General features: G+C 41.8%; 1 protein-coding gene across 1 annotated transcript in view; it reads right to left on the reverse strand.

The window, feature by feature from the left end:
* The window catches only part of Svep1 (sushi, von Willebrand factor type A, EGF and pentraxin domain containing 1), a 170,883-nt gene extending 152,172 nt beyond the window's left edge, over positions 1-18,711 (reverse strand). Inside the window, exon 1 of the mRNA XM_052176534.1 lies at positions 17,838-18,711. Within this exon, the coding sequence (XP_052032494.1) occupies positions 17,838-18,371 (534 nt within the window). The 5' untranslated portion in view covers positions 18,372-18,711. The remainder of the gene's footprint in view (positions 1-17,837) is intronic.
* Positions 18,712-20,800: the final 2,089 nt, after the last annotated feature.

A 20,800-nucleotide genomic window follows, 5' to 3' on the forward strand; every position in this document is an offset into this window, starting at 1 on the left:
TCTTTTCTATTACTATTTGTTTAATGGTGTTATTTTCTTCCCTTCTACCTCTATTTAATATATGATATAATATATACATATATACATATATGTATACCATTAAACAAACAACAAAAATGATACATACATATACATACATATATATCTCATATATATATATGAAATGTCTAAAAATAAGTTTTTAAAATCATAAAAGAATTGAGATTAGCACTGTACTTTGAATTTCTGGCTACAATATTTCTTTGTTTTACTCAGTTCTCTCTTTATTTCTTTCAATTTTTCAGCCAGTTTTGTCTTAATTTTAGTCTGTGTCATCCATTTTTCCCATTTCTGAATCTGTCCTTTATTCTACACATGGAACTTGGAGCTTGAACTCAGGTCACCAGCTTGGTGGCAAGCACCTCCACTCACTGACCAACTTAGCAGCCCTAAGTTATTTACCTTGACACAGAAGTGGAAACAATGGCTGACTGTAGAAACTCAGTAGATCCCAAGTAAGGAGTAGATCAGTGATTCAAGTTTTTCACCATTATTTAAGATTCTTTTGAAAAGGCTAGCCAACATAGTAAGACACATCATTACAAAGGGATGCTTTGTTTTGTGACTGCTCTGCCCTTTCCTCTCTCCCCTGTCTCTCTATATGATATATATACACATATATACACACATAAATATATATACACATATATACATACATACATATGCATATATACCATGTTTATCAAAAAATTTTAGTGTTCTTAAAAGATAAAGAAAATTTACAGATTTCTAACCAAAAAAGAGAGAAATCACAGGAAACTAGGCGTGTTTTCACCAAACCAAACAAAGGTAATGAAAGAAAGAAAAACTACTGAGAGAAAGGAGGGAGGGAGGGAGGAAGGGAGTGAAGAAGAGAGGATAAGCAGGCTCTTGGTAGAATATTCAAAAATATTTAGTTGTATTATGCCAAAATGTAGAAATGTAGCCTGCCCTGAGCATGCCAACGAGCAAGGGTCAATAGGCACCCTTTAATGAATTTCATACAGTGGACAAATCCACCCTGTGACTGTGTCCAAGAACTGCTTTGTCATGGATCAGAAATTTAGAAAATTAAGCCAGAGCTTCAACTTGATTTTTACCCAGTGAGAAGTGGGTAAAAATTAATTATTAATTAATAGAAACATTCTTGACTTCTCATGTGGTAATGGTTGTTTTAATACTGTTACGTTATTAAACATGTGGACAAACAGAGACTCCTGGGAAAATCCACCCATACCTGCAACACTTGGAGTGAATTTAAGAAAGTCATCAAAGTATTAAATTTTTCACATAATTTGACCTTTGACCTTAAATTCTACAGTTGTGAATATTGTAATAAAATAGTCATGGAGAGACACACATACACACACACATACACGCACATGCACACGCATGCATGCCATCTTTTACTGGCCTTCCAGAGCTTAGGTCCGAGTTCATCTCATAGAAACTTCTTCGAATTCTTCTGCCATAAAATAAACTCATCTTGGTGACCTTGTTCCTCTTCCATTATTCTAACTCCATTAAAGTAAAGCTAATGCTTATTTGTCTCCCTATATCTGCAGAGTATTATGTTACGAATTAATCTTATATTCTTCTTCTGTTGGTGAGTAGGAGCCAGGCGTGATGCATGCCTATAATCCAGAGTGGAGGCAGAACTATCAAGAGTTCAAAACCAGTCTGAGTTGAATGAAACCCTGTCTCCTGACTAACACGAAAAGTTGCGATGCTATAATTTTTGCTTGCTATACTCCAGTGTGCAGGACAAAATAATAAACCCAAGACCAAAACCTGTCAGAGTGAGTCTTGTTGTGCCCCTCTGAACTGAGACTAATAAATACAACAGATCTGTATTGAGTCTCTATAGTGCACAGGCACTGTGTTGAGATTTTCCTAATTGTGCAATCTGGTGAGGGAGAGGGAGCACTCACCAACTGACAGAAATGTCAGAAGCACAAGCAGAATATTTTTCATTAGCAGGGCTTTCCCATTAATGTTGCAAATTCAAATGAATCATCTTTAGCATGTCTCATTTATTTGAAGTATTTACTCAACCTTAATAGACTGAAATTCTAGAAAGGGAAAAAATGTTGGCTTGGGGAGTCTTTAGGCTGTTTGTGACGTCTAGCCAAATCACAGTGGAACCAGAGGGTCGGAGGAGAACTTAATCTCAGATTTATGGGTCCAGAGTTTATCCACCCACACACATGCCTTAGTTATTAAACAAGGACACACACAAGTTTGAAGTGGACCCATGGGGACAGTGCACCACATTGGAAAATGGTGGGCACAGGAGTTGATGAGTAGCAGACACAGTTCTGCTATAAAACAACAAAATGGATTTCCAAGGACCAAACAGTTCCTATTCGTGACAACCTCAGTAGCCATTCCTTCCACAGAGAGGTGCAGAAAATCTGAACAGTAAAAATGGGCTCACCCGAATGCCAGCCGTACTACCACATGCAAGCAAACGCTAAGTCAACTGTAGATATGTATCAAGTTAAACTCCATTATTACGGCTGTGAAAAACTTTATAAAACAATCACAATCCAGCTGGCCAGGTGGCTCAGTGAGTAAGTCCTCGCTAACAAGCCTGACAACCTGAGTCCAACAGGCTTCACGTGGTGGAAGGAGAGAACTTATTCCCACAAGTTGTCTTCTGACCTCCAGACAGCACCCCCACATACCTGACATACACACTCGATGAAACGCAAAAAAAAGTAATTATAATTGATATATTAAATGTCTACATAATGTTACCAAATAGCATTTAGTGCTTAAAAACTTATTAAGAACTCATTCATGTGCTCTACACCAAAAGATCATAGTACAAAGACAATCTCAAGTGCTACAAATACCACTGGCAACTGGCAATACATTTATAATTTTGCAAGTGAATTAAGCAAAGAGTAAAAGAATGCTTACTTAATGTGACAAACCAAATTATCATAAAACTAATGGCCAAAATAATACTTGAAGCACCCTCATTAAGTTCAAGAATGAGACAAAAAGTCCCCATTATTTTCCAATAAAGGGAATGCTAGCTAATAGGATGGAGGCAAGAAACAGAGGTAAATCTAGCAATAAAAATATTTATAAAGAAATGGTGAGAGAAGTTGAGAAAAATTTATGTGTACATATTTTAATTATAAAATGTTATAGTAATAAATGACAATGACTAGATATAGAAATTCCATTGTGGGCTGGGGATGCAGCTCAGGGCTGGGGATGCAGCTCACTGCTCACCTACAGCTCAGCAGTATAACACTGGTCCAGCATGTTCCGGGTCCTGGGTTCCACTCATGGTAATACAGACACACAAAAGATACTCTTTGAAAAGTTCAAAGAAAAAACATATCATGGCTATGTCTACATGGTAACATATACTTGAAACATGTTATCTAAGAGAGGATCATCTTGTAGAAGGAAAATGTTCATTTTCCAACACCAGAAATAAAAATTAGGAAGTATTTCCCTGTGTATTACATATATGTGTTGTTGATGAACTCACACATATGTAATAAGGGTAAGACTCACAAAACTATGACAGTTGTATTTTCTTGCTTCATCTAAAAGTACTAACGGCTACATTATTTTCATAAGGAAGTTAGACACAAGTGGGAGTTAATTAAAATTTATGGTTATCATTGAATTAAAGGTATTTTCACTTAAAAATCTTCTTAGGTTACAAACCTAAAATAACAGACACCGTGCTGCCCACTTTTCAAAGTTAATTGCAGCATTTTCTTTTTTATTATTACACTTATTTCTAGGCAGTGTCATACATGAATCTAATACAATCTGATCACACTCACTTTTAAGATTAAACAGTTTCAAAGGATGCCTTAATAGTACTTGGTGGTCCATAAAGGCTGAATGTTTCCTTAGTCGCTGTAAACAAAGTAGGAGCTTTGCTGGGAACCTACAAGGCTTTCCCAACCCAAGGCCAGGGAGGAAAGCGGAACCCCAGCAAGGGCTGGAAGAAGAAACACCAGGTCTCTAGGAGCCCAAGTGGCACTCCCTTCAATCTCCCACCGGTTTTCTATTTCTAGCAAAACACAGCATGAGGTCTCTACCTCTCTTCATGTCCATGTTCACTTTCCTTACACTGGTGGGATTCCTGCAACCTGTGTACTGAATTCATTACATATTTACTGGTAAAGCAAAACTAAAACAAACACAAATTTATTCTCCCTGGGCTCTTTATACCTCAGTCCAAATTGCTAGGAAGAAAACCATAAGAAGCCATCTTAACGTCTGAGAGACTGATAATCTAAAAAAAAAAAAAAAAAAAAAAAAGGCAACCTCCGTGGGTGGTCAAGACAGGAGGTGGGTGGGTGATTCTCAGGGAAAGGTGTTGTTGATTGACATGTGCTGAAAATAGAAGTCCTCAAAGAGAAGAAATAACAGTATACTTGGATGTTTCCAGTAGAGAAAATGATACAAAAAATTTATCAGGTCAACTCTCTTTCCAAACAAAAGGCAGATAATGGGCAACATTGTGGGGAAGTTGGGCAAACTCAAGTGTAAAAATATTTTTTAGAAGGTAGCAAAATATTATGATCCAAAGTCATTAGGAAAGAAATGATGTGTTTTTAATATTTTAATAACCAGGAAGGAAAAGATCAGCAGGTGTTTAGGATGTATGAGAAAGATGCAGGAAATCTAATTATTCAATTGAAAATATCTGGGCTTTCACAGCATTGATCTGCAACACTTCAGAAAGCCAGAGAGATTTCACATCAAATCTATTAAGAAAATGAAGACTCATGGGGTGAGGGTTAAAGGGAGACTTTTAAGTTCATGAACTTATGATGCATTTGTTATAGTTGCGTAAATTTATTTTTAAAAACACATTTAATTTGTGACATTTATTAGCATTCCAAGCAAATGATATTTGGAACTTCGCTGTATTTTTCTTTTCTTTTTATTCTTGTTTGTATAAAAATCACATTAATTAAACATAGAGCAATGTACTCTGTTTATCTTTTAAAAAGCACAAGCTTTAAAGCCCCAAATGATTTAGAGTTGAATTTTATTCACAAATTAGATGCTGTATCACAAGTGCAGAACCTTAATCTGTGAATCTGACATCCCTAATGCTACAAAATAAGGATGTTTTGGCTCCACTCTGATGTCATGAGTGGAATATTCCAACAATGAAATTTCTGCCCACGAGAAAAATCATAACACTATTCTATAAAATGACCTAAGTTCATGAAATATAGATAAGTTTCATGCTTAGAATTAAGTCCTATCTACAAGACATCACATCATAAATATGCAAATATTCCAAAATTAAGAATAAATTCTGAAGTCCCAAATATTTCTGATCCTACTCAAATGGTGCCTGGTGCCTATATTTAAACTGTCAATCAAGGGCTGCTGTGATATTTATACCCATCATTGTTCCAAGGTATGGACTTTTAAATTACTTTAAAAATAGTGTGATCTCTAGGAGATTAAATAATCTGTGCGGTTTATTTACATGCATGCCTTTAGAAAACTGAGTGCTCTTAAAAAATGTTTTATAGGCTTGGGAAGATAGCTTAGTAGGTATGAATGAGAGCAAGAGGTCAGATCCCCAGAACCCACAAACATATTGGGCTCAGTAGCCCATCTGCCTGAATCCCAGTGCTCCTGTGGGACAGGAGGCAGAGACATGACTCTCCTGGAGCTGGATGGAGATGAGACCCCATTTCAAACAAAGTGGAAGGAAAAAGGGAAGGGAAGGAAAGGGAAGGGAAAAACCAGTGTCTGAAGTTGTCCTCTGACCTCTACAAGCATACTGTAGGTCTTATGTGGACACAGGCATGTACACACACACACACACACATACACGTGCAAATACATATATGCAAATGCACGTGCATGCACACACACACCAGCAGGCACATACATACTAGTGCAAACACACACACATGCAAATGTGCACGTGTGTGTGCACACACACATACACGTGCAAATACATATATGCAAATGTACATGCATGCACACACACACCAGCAAGCACATACATACTAGTGCAAACACACACACACACACACACACACACATCTATTTTTTAATGAGTAAGATTTATAAACAGCCCTAGTTTGATTTCCACAGTACTTTAAAAAATATTTTTGGGGTAGGGATGAAGGTAAACTTTGAAGATCTCAAATCAGGCTAAATGGAATTTTAGTTCAAAGACCTATAAAATTCATAGGCTTAATCTTGAGCTGCATGATTGACAGTTACATTTAAGGTGTCTAGTACTAAAAATGTTGACTTGTTTTGCTTGAAACACAGTTTTATTTTAATAAAGAATCTGACTTGGGCTGATCTTAAATTAGATAAACCTAAGAATTTATAAATCTAGACAAATAAGGGTGACTTGAGCACACATTTTGTTACTTGACATGATCCCATAGCATCTGCAGGGCATGCCTTTGCAATGATTGGCCTGGGATGTGGGAGATGGGTGCTAATATAGCTACAGCACATGAAAATGCACATAAGAATCCATTGTCTGGACTGAAGGGGGCAGGATCAAGGAGGACAATGAGGACCAATAGGGATTATCAGGACCCTCAGATAGTATTAATTAAAATGGCAGCCTCCAAATGCTCATAGGCCTTGGTAGTGTGTCTGTTCTATTGACCAACTATCATCGTCTACCCAGGTTCCTCTCCCAGCTTCCCTCTCCAGAAAGACTTTACAACCATCACCATCATCACCATCAACATCAACATCAAGCACACATGGGTATATCTTGAATGTACTAGACCTTCTGATCGTATGGTATAGACAACAGAGGTAGCTTTGCACAGTGCTGAAGAGTTAAAACTTTGGCTCCTACTATCTGGATCTAAATTCCAGTTTGCCCACTTACCCACAGTATGACCTTGGTCTTACCCACTTCATCTGTGTCCACTGGGCTTTGAGGATGATGACAAGATTATTATCTAACTGAGGTTTGCCTTTGTGGGGTTTCATGACTTCATACAGGGAAAGTGCTGTCTGGGATGCCTGGTAACTACCTGTCACTCAGCACTGTTTGCAATGTTGCAAGAACAGTCATGCCAACTACATAAGTCAGTTACTATAGAACCAACATTTTTATTAGGGAAGTGTGAATGCCTGTGGAAGCTGACAGAGTAGTTCCAAAGATTCTGAAAAAGTGTGATTCTGACAAATAACTGCTCATTTCCACAAGGGACAAGAAGGGTTTGATTATTGCTCTGGTCACAGAACGGAAAAAAAAAAGGGCTCTTGGACCCTATACTGATGAAGACTCTAGAGATGGCTAAAAGTAGTATTGATGGTAACATGTGATCCAAAGCTTAGAGCATGCAGATTCCCTCTGAACTCATCACACAACCTTCTCTCTAGAGGAGCTGGGATATGATTCCCTAACCAGATTTTAGGGAGAAAGCTCCATGCCTGTGTGCAATTATTCTCAATGCTTTCTCTTGCTTCAGGAAGAGGAAAATCGTCTGAAGGGTGAACTGGTTCCAATCTGTTGGTCATTTATAAAGAAGAACATTCACTGGCCATTCCCTGTGAATCCCAACAGTCAGGGAGGCACCAAGCTACCCGTTACTGCACTGACATTAATCTCACTGAAACTGTAACTATTTGATAACTCTGAGACTGTTGTGAGTACTATCTCTAGGTCCTGGGGAGCTATAAAGTCCGATGATGAGTGCTACGGATGAGTCATGTATTAACTGCTCTGGATTCTTGATCCATTGGTTTTCCTGTATTATTTGCAATTATTGACAACAATTATCTACTTGACAAGCTCTAGACTCACCCAGGAGATAAGCACACTGTGATGGTCCGAATAAGAATGACTCCCACAGGCTCGTCTATTTGAATACTTGGTTCCTAGTTGGTAGAATAGTTTGGGAAGGATTAGGAGGTGTGGTCTTGTTGGAAGAGATGTGTCACTGGGAGGAGGCTTTGAGTTTTCAAAAGATTTGTGGGATTTTTCTCTCCCTCTTCCTTGTGGTTGTGAATTAAGATGTGAGCTCTCAGCTCTGCCATCATGGACTGTGATCCTCTGAAACTGTAAGCCAAATTAGGCACTTTCTTTAATAAGTTGCCTTGGTCATTGTGCTTTATGACAGCAATAGAAAAGTAAGACACTTGTGAAAGGTTATCTTGATCAGGTTAGCTGACATGGGAGGACCTATGAAATGAGCCACACCATTTCCAAAACTTGAGCCCTAGACTGAGTGTGAAGGATAGCTGAGTACCAATGCTGTTAGCTCCCTGCTTCCTGACTGCAAATGCAACGTGACAGCTGCCTCATGTTCCTACTTCTGCAATCTCAACGGCCTATGCCCTTGGGCTGTGAGCCAGTGTAAACCTTGTCCTAAGCTGTCAGGCTATTTTATCACAGCAACAGGAAAAGCAGCTGAAACATTATTTCTCCCACATTTAGGGAGAATGTCAAATGAAGCACTCTTAAAATTCCTGAAAAGAAATATACTGTTGGTATGATGGCCACTTTGGTTAGATAAATACTGACTTCAGTTCTTTGACTTCCAGGCTGTAAGAGAAAGGGAATTTTGAAATAGAAAAAGTTAAAGGAGATAAGGGGGAAACCAGTGACTCTTTCTATGCTTGTGTAATGTCATAGGCTAGTCCATGGTGAGTTCTCTGGATCACGTTCCACTCTGCTCTCACTGTCCACGTCAGTAGCACATATAATGTTAGGCACTGGGGTTGTTTTGCTTAGACGCCAGAGCATCACTTGGATACAACTGTTTTCCAAGGTTCTCCGCCCATGCAAAGACACACATCTTTGCTTTGTAGTGCTTTGGACTGAATCTCAGACCTCATATCTGCAAGGCATCTTCTGCACCACTGAGCGATATCCCCAGCCTACTTCCACCTAGTTGCCTACCCCTCTGCACCTCTTGTCCCCTCCTGGACTTCTCATACCAACATCTCTTTGCTTGAGGCTTTCTTGATTGCCTGGAAACCATTCTGCTTGCATGCTGAGGATGTGTGGATGACAGACCACAGTAGCAACCCTTAACTGTGCCTGACATGAGGAGGTTTTAAAAGGCCTGAGATCCCCTACTGTCCAGTTGTGATACTCGAGGCTTGAATGGACGCTAGCTCCCAGTCTTCCACGGGAATTAAACACCAACTATCACTCATGTTGTCTTTGGCATCCTTCCTCTCCTTGTCTCTCTTCCTTCCTCTCCCTCCCATAGTTGCTTGGATCCTCTCCCAGATCAGCTACCTCTTACATTCAGATGCTCTTCCTGGCTTATACTTCTGTCCAAATCCAAGCCAAGACACTGGGCTGTATTTCTAGTCACTTCTTCAGTGCATAGGCTGAGTGTCAATTCAATGCTTCTGTACACCTGATTTAACAACTGGAACATAGAATGTGGGTCTTCCCCCTGCCCAACTGGAATAAGGGAAACACAAAACACACAAGATGGGAGAGATCTGTAATTCTATAAGAACACTGCTCTCCACCCAAATCTAAGACCTCCATACTGGCTCTTTTTCTCTGTTTTCTTCTTGGACAGAGGAAGGTGCCGCTGAGAGGGAGTGGAGTGATTGACTTTGCAAGGGTGGATCGGCACAGGACCCATGAACTCGGAGGAACATATTCTTCTCAACTGTTAGTGCTTCTCATTAACATGTGAAATGCACAATGCTCCTTACTTCCAGCCATGGGTCTTGGCACCGAATCTAGGGCGGCAGGAGAAAAAAAAAAAACCCTCATGTAATGTCCTTTGCAGCTTACTTGCAATGTGAGGTTTTACTAATTAGATTGGGCTGTGTACAAACAGCCTTAACTCTGGTATCTTTAAGGCCAAAGAATTCCAACAGCAACTTCCCGAAACTATCACTTTTGCAGCAACACTCAAGAGCCAAGCGTGCATATTTTGGGAGAAAATGTGACTTAAAAAAAAAAGACAGAGCCTGGCTAGAAAGAAATGGTGTTGGGGGGGGGAGCAGAAATAAGCAAATTAAATGTTTTATTCTTCTTAAGGTTTATTTCAGGTTCAGCCAGAAAGGTGAGGCTATACACTAGGACTAATGTGTACAGTTGTCTGCAAACAGGCTGGCACTAGAATGAGGCAAAATGAGTGAGCCGAGACGAACAGAGACACCCTGAAAAAGCAGCATGCATCTCCGTGGACAACAAGAAGCCAACATCCTTCCTTTTGTTGACCAGAACAGAAGCTAAGCTTGGGAGCTATGGAAGGCGAATCAACCAAGGCAAGGGATCCTTTGACGCCATTGCTTTCTACGTGGGACAGCAGTAAATGTTAGAAGACAATCTCCTATCCCTGATGCTCATTGTGAGCAAGAATGAGAAAACCTGACAGGACATCAGTCCTGTCCATGCACAACAAACCAAGGAAGACCACTGTCCCCCGTCCTCTCAGCAAGGGAATGGAGTCCATTACGTCCACCATCTGCAGCCTCAACCCTGGCTTGGTATCACACCTTGACCATCGGCTCTACTGTTCTGAGAGATGTCCCGGCACCGAAAGAGCCACTTCCACTGATGTGCAGGTTTTTATGTGTGCCCGAGGTCTCAAGATCTGGCATGAATTTGGAGGTAGTAAAGAACAGCTGGACTGAGCAAGAAAGGACTGAGGGTGACTCCTGCCTCCAGCACAGGGTTCTTGTAAACCCTGAAAGACTCAATGTTACAGCCCCGGGCACTTGACAAAACAAAACTGGAATTCTATCATTTCAACTTCCAGTCAATAAACTTGGATACTGGTTTTGTATTGTGGGGTAGGATGCTGCATTCTTATGAAGATTAAGGGGGGAAAGCTGATATTTAAAAAGAATTTTAGGGGCTGGAGAGATGGCTTAGCAGTTTGGAACATTTGTTTGTTGCTCTTGAGGGGGCCCTGGGTTTTCTTCCCTGCACCCACACAGTGCATATATGCAGGCAAACCACCCACGCAGACAAAACCACTCACACACATAAAACAAATAAATATTAACAAAATTAAAGCATTTTATTATTGAGAGCAATCATATTACAATGTACTTCTCAACGTCCCTAAGGTACTGTGCCCTTTCAGCCACTTTTGTTCACATATAAGATTGATACGACACTTCCTTGTAAAGTATTCATATTCACTACAGTTGCAAATGGAGTATGCAAATATATGTAAATATATTCCGTGTAGATAAATACTGGTCATATTCTGGATGTTTTCTGCTTTTATACACACACACACACACACACACACACACACACAAAGTTTATTTGAGGCAGTGTCTCATGTAAGCCCAGGCTGGCCTCAACTTGCTCCTAAGCCAAGTCTGACCTTGAACTCCAATCTTTCTGGCTCCACTTCCCAACTGCTAGACAGGAGGGTGCCCACACCTCAGGGCTCATGCTGGCTACAGAGTTCATTACTCCAGCTCTGCACTGTTTTGGTGCTTGCCAGGGTGGTAGCAGGAGACAAGGTGCCTACACTGAAACCCACCCTTTCCAATCAAGTGTGGTGATCACAGGTATCCTCACATGTGTTTCCAAGAAGATTGAACAGTTCTAACATGTAAAAAAAAGCATACAACTATGATCTTTCTTGATTAAGCAATAAAAAAATGTGCTGAGTGGTGACAGAAAGGTTTATGTTAGTAATGGAATTTCTTCATAGTAAGTCTTTGTATGAGGTGTGGCTGGAGAGATGGCTCAGTGGTTAAGGAAGCACATGGTTTGGCAGAGGACCTGAGTTCAGTTCCCAGCACTCATGTTGGCAGCTCACAAACACTTAGGATTACAGTACTAGTGGATCCAATGCCTTTTCTGGCTTGCCCTCATATATACATACCAGTGGGACTGTGAAAGGCAGCCTAGTTTCTGGTTGAGCTAAAGCTTGAAACCCCTGAAATCCTGAAGGGACAGTAGGTGCTTCACCTGTTTCCAGGCACCAGGCCTATGTCGCTGGCCCCTGCCCCCCATAGATTTGTGACCATCAGTCACATATGGGCAATGCCCCAAGCCCCTCCACATGTAGAGGGTATGACCTGTGGTCATGTAGGCTCAAGACAGATCTCCTTTTTAAGGAGGCACCTAAAGACCTGGAGGGCTTAGCCAATAAGCCTTCCTTCCTAGACACTCCTCCCTGCAAAATGTATTTAACCTCAGGCCCACCCTGAGAAGTGGGATATGGTTTTACACATCCACTTTCTGCCATGACAAAAAAATGCCTTAAAACCATGGACTGCCTCTTTTCTTTGGGATCCACTGTGGGGAGTCTTGAAGAAGGCCTTCACCTATAGAGCTACCGTCTAATCTCCTGTAGAAGGCCTCTCTGCACTCCCATCCATGGTGGCCACCAAGCCAAGCTCAAGACAGCCACCTGTCAAGTCAAGGACTTCTCCCCCACCACAAGACCAGGCAGTGCTCCCCCTTCCTTCCCCCCACACCCCTACCCCCACCCCCACCCTGGGCTAGATCCAGCCCACAGGTCCCCACTCCATTCTCACCTCTTCTGTGGCTCCCAGTTGTGCCTGGGTGTCTGAGAGCCTGAGGCCTGGGGATCCCCAAGCCAGTTCCAGCTGTCCTGTACCCCATACTGTGATTCTCCACCCCCAGAGCTGTATTCCAGGGCTTCCCTACAACCCAACACCCACCCAGCAACAGGGTAGGGTAAGTATGGTCAGCTTCCAGTATCTAGCCTCCCAGAGTGGCTGTGCCCTGTGGCAGAGCAGACGAAAGACCCAACAACCCTACGCATACACACATGATGAGAAACCCTGACTCAAAAAAATTAAAAAAAGAAAGAAAATAGAAAGAAAGAAAAAATATTTTTAAAGGAGAAATAAAGTGTCTAATTTTTGAGAGGTAGAAGTGTTTATCTGTGTTTGTTTGTATATCTGTGTATTTCATAAGAAGGCCAAGCCACAAACAGTTCAAGTGTCACCAATCTGCAAATGCATGGAAAGCTGATGAATTATTTCATTTCCAACTAATATTATAAGTTCCATATCTGAACCCAAACTCTATAGCTTACCATTTGCAAATGAATTTGGCAGTGAAATTGCCCGTGTCTGATCTATATGCAAAACCAGGCTCAGAGCCTCACTACCACCACATCTGAGTGTTGGTTCTTTTCTGTCACTTTTATCTAAATATTATATCGTATACCTAAATATGCCTATCAGGGTCTTGAGAAGGTTTTAAGAAAAAATGTGGAGGTTTCTGTCTGGACAAGGACTTTGTCCAGCTGACCTCTGTCCCTTCTCATAACTCAACTAAAATGAGGAAAGAAAAATAAAGTCAAGGCAAAGTTCAGTTAAAAGAAACATTTGAGAAACCTCGGCTTGCTAGTTGTAGATGAATAAATGAATAAATACACCAGGGACCTTGCTTTGGCAACTCTGCTTTCCAAGACAATACACAGTGTTTGGAAGGGGGATGCTGACGACAGAGCAGGTCTTGAGGAGAGCACTGTGCCCTTGACTCGTGCCCCACTTCACATCTAGGGATCAGCATTCTCAGAAACTCAGGGCAAGCCTGGCCAAGCCAAACGGAAGAGCTTGGCAACGCGGGCAATAAGTGACTTTAATGATAAGCCCAGTGGGCTGGAGAGATGGCTCAGCGGTTAATAGCAGTGACTGCTCTTCCAAAGGTCCTGAGTTCAATTCCTGGCAACCACATGGTGGCTCACAATCATCTGTAATGGGATCTGATGCCCTTTTCTGGTGTGCCTGAAGATAGTAACAGCATACGCACATGCATAAAATAAATAAATCTTTTTTAAAAAGAGTGGAACCCATGCTCAGTTTAAGAAAAAAAAAAGTCTGATGACTGCTGGGCGTGGAAGGCAGGCCAGAGTGTGCCCAAAGTGCATTCTGCCTGGTGCAACTATTTCAATAAGCAGAGAGCATCCCTTCTCTACTTCATACCTTAAGAGGGGGAAAGCCTTTAAAGTCTCATATAGTCCACAGGAAAAGGAAAAGAAAATTCTATTCAATAGATTGATAAAAATGGTAGGTGCCATCTAATTGGCAGTTGAGGGGTTGGACTAAGATTTAAAGTATGTTGCCAGTCAGGAAGGAAAAGACGCCCAAATTAAAAATAACAAAGAGGTAATGGTCCCCAAATGTTCAAATGTGTATTCAAAAAGGAACAGCTATAGAAAAGTGCATGGGGCATGTCCAGCCTTGCTAATAAAGGAATGCATTTCCACGTGGGTTGGCCAGTCTGCATCCTTGTTCCTACATGGACACCACACTGGGAGTGCAATCTGGTGCCATTTTATGCACAGCAAGTTGGCACACACATACTCAAATACCAAGATGTCCCTTCAAAAGTTTACACTTATGAGAGGATCAGAGATGTGGACAAACATATAATATGCTATTTATAACAGCCTGCATCTACAATAATAGTTAATCACAAGATGAAATAAAAGCACAATCCATAGTGGGAAATTATGTGAGTGTAAAAAAAAAAAAACCTGATAAGGCAGAAGTGAATTTCCCATTATAAATAGTGAGATAAAAAATATGGGTGACGCAGAAACTTACATAGAGTGAACAGTTTCCTCACTTTTAGGTACATGCTATTTACACATCATACATAGGCATATATATGCATATATTATGTATCAACATACCACAGTATGTTTATAGGAAACCTTTCTAATTGTTTGATTTTCTATACATTATCTGTAAAGTAAAACTTATTAAGAGGGAAAACATGAGTTTAAGAGACTCATAAAATACAATAAGAATCTGATTGCTAAGAGTGGTGGCACTTGCCTGTAGTCCCAGCTGCATAGGAGGCTGGGATGGGAGCCCCTCTGTCCCCAGGGCTTCAAGGATGACCGGGTAAGCATTGTAAGACTGTCCTACACACATGTACGGGGGCAGCACTAACAGAACTTGGTGGATTATAAAGAAAAATAGAGATACAAGGTGAGGTGGGGATGGGAGACTGATGGAGGTTCAGGGCTAGGGCTGAGGAAGAGATGAGAGAAGATGGAACTGAGATACACCATATGCAAACATGAAGAAGGAATACAGATGCAAAAATGATGTTTTGATAGTTCAAGAATAACAGTTTAAAATAAAATTTTAAAGATGAGTTGGGCCTCTCTTGTTTAGGCCTGTAACACCAGCTACTCAGGAAGCGGAGGTGACAGGATCATAGTATAGGATTAGCCTGGGTAACCTAATGAGACCTTGCCTCACAACAGTAAAAAGTTCAAAGGAATAATAAAAAGTTAGAGAGAGAGAGAGAGAGAGAGAGAGAGAGAGAGAGAGAGAGAGAGAGAGAGAGAAAGGAGAGAGACCTGGGGCTACAGCTCAGTGATAGAGCACTTACCCAGCTTTTGTGAGAGCCTTGGTTTGATCCTTAGTACCACAAAAGATAGATTCATAGATTAAAAATGTGGTAAATAATTAGGCCTACATTTCAAAAAGTATTTACAGAACTTTTGAAAAACCATAACTAAAGTCTGACAGTATTATAAAAAATGTAATAGCTCTCAATTACTTGAATGTTTTCTATATTGAAATCAAAGTCTGTATTAGTTTCATTGGAATTATATGAAAATAAATTAACATTCACATTACATAATGCCTAGAAAAGACAAGACACAAACGGAGATGCTTTCTCACTATTTCACAATTAAATATGTTGTGAAATTACAGTAACTAAGTCATCTTTGTGAACTTTAAAATTAAGATAGGATGAAAGAGAAGACTAGGAAGGGGCCAAGTACCCATTCATATGTATATGGTTAAAGAAACATTCAACTAAATTAAGAAAGAATTAATGACTAGAGAGCAAATTAGTGAGCTGGGACAATTATCATTTTTAAAAGCTGAGGCATCTTTGTATGGGACCTCTAAGCAAGTTCCAGATTCAGCAACTGTTAAGTGGCAAACATCTGGGCAGTAAGACAGTCATTCTAACAAAATAAGCAAATATAAAAACTTGAATTTGTTCTTAAAGATTTATTTTATCCGTGTTGGTGGTTTGTCTGCCCGTCTATATATGCATCATGTGCATGCCTGATGCCCAGGGAGGTCAGAAGAAGGTGCTGGATTCCCTGAAACTGGAGTTAGAATGGCTGTGAGCCACCAAGTGGGTGCTCTGAGATAGGAACCTAGATCCCCTACAAAAGCAGCAAGGCCTGTTAACTGCTGCGCCATCTCCCCACAGCCATCCAAATCTGGATCTTAAGGGCAAAATTTGATAGATTTGAGCAAATGAAGGTTTAAACTAGTCATTCAATGGCACTGCAATAAACAAGTAAAATGCAACGAGTAAAATACAACAAACAAGTAAAATACAAGCAAATAGATTTGCTGCATGTGCAAAAAGGGTCACTGGCCTTACTACACAAAAAGTATATGCAAAGCACTAGGAATAAACAAATATGCCTATAATGGCAAAAAGGGCAAAAACTATGACTAGGTTGGGGAAAAAAGACAAATATCCAATTAATACAATAACTAATACTATATATAAGATTATAAAAATTGAGCTTGTTAGAACAGTTCCTCTAGTTAGCTATCAAGTTAGCAATAAAGCTTTTTTTTTTTTAAAGTATGTATTCACATGCATCTAACAGGAGGTTGTAAATTTATACAACTCTCCCATGGAGGAGGTGGCAATGTTGACCAAGAAATTTAAAATGCTCTTATACTTTACTAAATAAGGGATTTAGAAAGCCCTCCTAAAGAAGCAATCAAGGAAGGCTTCCTAAATTACACCTTATAGGTGTAAATGTGAGCCCTCCCACATCAGTTCAAAACACTCAGTTGTCATAAGGCCTGTAATACCGCCCAGTGGTTAGAGCACTGGCTTCTCAGGTAGAGCACCTGAACTCCACTGCCAGACCCCATATGACAGCTCACAACCTCCTGTAACTGCAGTCCCAGGGGATCCAATGTTGTCATGCTACAGGATATTATGAATTAATATACATTTGAATCATATACAACAGCTGAAGAATGCAGGCTGCAAAAACGTAGCTTAGCAAGTGTATCGAAATAATATATGAATAACACACTGGACAACATTCAACTATATATCCGCTGGATTTTAAGGATAAAGAAATTATTCGGGTTCCCCGTTCCCTTTGCTCCATTTATTTTACAAACATCAACTTGATGGATTGCCTGGAATATTTCTCAGTATTCCAAATTATGAACAACTACATATTACTTCGCAGTTAGGAAAAGGACGCATTTTTAAAAAGTCTACTATGTGACTTCTGTCATATGCTAAACATTTATTTAGAAAGACCTGGAGCATAAAGTCTTGGTGGCCAGTGGCTGTCATCCCAGCGCTTGGGAGGTGGAGGCAGGAGGATCGTAACTCAGGGACACCTCTTCTATGTTGTAAGTTGGAAACCAGGCTAAGACATAAGAGAGAGTCTATCACAAACAATTAAACAATATAAGTTTGGAAGCAAAGTTAAGAAGTCTATGTTGTGAAAAAGAATCAGGGCCGTTCTCAGCTCACTGCATGTCCCATCTTCACAAATATTTGTGAATCATTCCTGTTCCAGCGTGTATACACAGTTTCCTCACAAGCTTAGGTGAGCTTAAAGGTCCCTTCCTACTAGGGTCCCTCAAAGGGACCCTTTAAGAAATGTGACACCTCACTAAGCATTTAAAACCATTTCAGTCTGGACCTTTACTAGGACAGCAAGAGAATGGTCCTGTTTGTGCGTCCAGGGACGCTCTCATCTTGGGCACCTTAAGCCTTGCTGCAACTGGACTGGGCTAGAGAAGGGGCTGGCAGCGGTGGGCTGGAGGTCCCCCGCCCCCGGGGGCGCTGGCCTGGGGGTGGGGTGGGGGCGTCTTACCGCAGCTTGCTGGAAGGCGCCCTTGGTGTAGGTGCCACCACCGCGGTAGGTGATGGCGGGGATCTCGCGGCTGAGCAGGGCGCACTTGTGCTGGTGCGCACGGCTGGTGGAGATGTAATCCACGCGCGCCACCACGTTGTTCTTGGACGAGAAGGTGACGATGGCCACACGCGTGGCCGTGGACACGACGGGGAAGTCGGACAGCAGCTTGCGCACGAACTTAAGCTCGTTGAGGAAGTTGGTTTGGCCCACGCTGGACGACTCGTCCACCAGGAAGACGAGCTCCAGGCGGCCGCTGAGCTCCCGCAGGCGCCGCACGCGGCTCCGGAACGCGCGGCCCAGACGCTCCACTTTGCTCCCGGCCGCCTCCTCCTCACCGGACGCGGGAGGCACCGCCAGTCTGCCCAGAGCCCCTGGCGAGGCCTCGGGGAACAGGCGGAAGCTGAAGTTGCGTGACGGGGCCATGGGCTGGAAGTTGGTCCAGCCCGACACCAGTGCCAGAGTCCAGCAACAAAAGACCAGGCGCGACCACATCGCGCTGGGGACCGAGCAGTGGCCCCTGGGAGTGCAAGGCGACAGTCCCCGAGCGAGTGCAGAGAGGAGCCAAGGTTCCTGGACTGAGCGGAGGGGACCCGGGGTAGCAGCCGCGAACCTCAGCGCCCTTGCATGTGACACTGGGGACACGATCCAGACTCCTCTGGCAGCTCAGGAATCGGGAGGGACTGGAGGGATCTGCTTCTCTGGCTCTCCGCTATTTGGTTTCTCTCCTCCTCCTTCTCTCTGCCGAAGCCTATAAAATGTTTGAAGGAAGGGGGCAGTGAAGACAGAGTCGCTTCCCTCCTTCTCTGTCTGTCCTCTCCTTCCTTTCCCGCTCCTCTCCCTATCTCTCCTCTATCTCTCTCCTCCCCCTCCCTCTTGCCCAGGATCCAGCTAAAGACTCTTGGAGATTCCATGACACCAGAACCCCTCGCCTGTCATGCTGTCAACATTCCCTCACAAGCGCACTGATTGATCCCATATGTCTGGCAAGGAGCTGCGGAGGAATTCGCTGGAGATGGATCTGGATACCAAGAGTGCCACAGTAATTGGAAACACTGTAGAGGAAAACACACACGCGGGGCTGGCAGAGTTGAAAGCACGCTTTGAAAACTGCTTGCTCACCTTTGGGGCTCATTCCGATGTTGGGGGATGTGTGGGGTGGGGCTGCGATGCAAGTCTAAGCCTCCCAAAGTGGATGTTTGCATAACTTTCCTGAGGGGCCTGTCTGATTAGTAGTGCAGACTCCTGAGAACCTGTTCAAATCCACAGGCTGTTGAAGTGGATTTGCACTTCACCCCTATGCACACATAGAATCATTATACACCTTTCCGCAGTTAATCATCCACGTATTTGTTCATTCTTTCCTCCTTGTAGCGGCTTGTGATGCTCTACACACATCCTGTAGGTAACAATAGGATGAGCAGGGGAAAACTGGCATGAATCTGTCCACCAGGAACCTGTAGCAGGTAAAAGTGATGTCACCATCAACTTGACATCCACACATGAAATGTGTATGTATGATTACATATGTTTATGTGTGCCACATAGATATATAAATATAAGCACCTAATTACAACTGAACTTGGTTAAACAGAAGAGCGTTCAAAAGCAAACTTGACTTTAGCCAAGGCCAGGCAAGCCTTCTGTGAGGATTAAAGTTTATGCTAAATTTTAAACTATAAGTAGAGACCCTGTGGTCTTAACACCCTCTTTTTTTTATTTGATTTAACAGATTAGATCTTCCTGGCATATGCATATGCTTATACATACACATACATATACACATACACATACACACATATATATACATCATATACACATATATCATATACACATACATTATATACACATACACAGACACAGACATAGACATAGACACAGACATAGACAGACATAGACATATATACATATACATCATGTACATGTACATATACATACACATACACATACACATATACATACCCTTTGGAATACCAGCTGCTCTGCTACTTGGGGTGGGTTTTCCAAGCAAGACCTCAGTGCTGTGTATGCTGAAGCACATGCTTGTTATATGAAAGGTAGAGCCCTTGGCTAAAAGATTCCAGCTTGGACTCAGGAACCCTGTGTAGTTATATAAACCCCAATCACCTCCGGGCTTTGGTCCAGTGTCTACTTTTATTTTGCCTTGGAATCAAATGACCCCAGAGTTTCCCTGGTCTCCAGCAGTTAGTGGTTTAACTCCAACTCTACTTAATCAACTACCTTCAACATGAGAGGTGTCAGAACGTGGAGGCTGAAGTGGTGGGGCTCTTGGATCCATTTCCCTGACATTATTTATTGGTTGTGTCAGTTTGCTCATTTGGAAAATGGAGTAGTAATTACATATTAAGGATCCAATCATGAAATAGTAAAACTCTTAGGAATGTGTTCAGAACACAGCATGTGCTCAATAAACACTGACCATTCCTATAACTTCCTTTATTCACGAATGCTATCCAAGTCCCATTTCCAGCTGCTCTTATTGATCACCAAGAATGTACTTAGTCAAATGCAAAGTACTAAAGTCTGAAAAGTGAGAAAGGACCCTGTTCCTGTCAGGCTACATCAGAAGAACATGCAGTTTTGAACACTGTCCCACAGTTGTTGTCTGTGTGGAAGAGGGACAAGGAACAGGGAGAAGAGAGACCTGGATCTTCTGAGAGGGACTAAGATCTCATTCAACTTGGAACTCTTTTAGAAAGAATTTTCAAATTTCCTCTACCCCATGTTATTTTAAACACATCATTAAGAGCTAGCATTTGAGGCCCCTGGCGACTGCTGTATACACTATCTTGTGAGTCCCTCACCCCCAACAAAAAGCTGGGGAGGTAGATGGTTGCTTTGAGACCTTCTGACTGCAAGCAATGAGCATCCAGCTTCTCCAGGTTTAAAAAAAAAAAGAAAGG

The sequence above is a fragment of the Apodemus sylvaticus genome, chromosome 3 (genome assembly GCF_947179515.1).
Source record: "Apodemus sylvaticus chromosome 3, mApoSyl1.1, whole genome shotgun sequence".
Lineage (NCBI taxonomy): Eukaryota > Metazoa > Chordata > Mammalia > Rodentia > Muridae > Apodemus > Apodemus sylvaticus.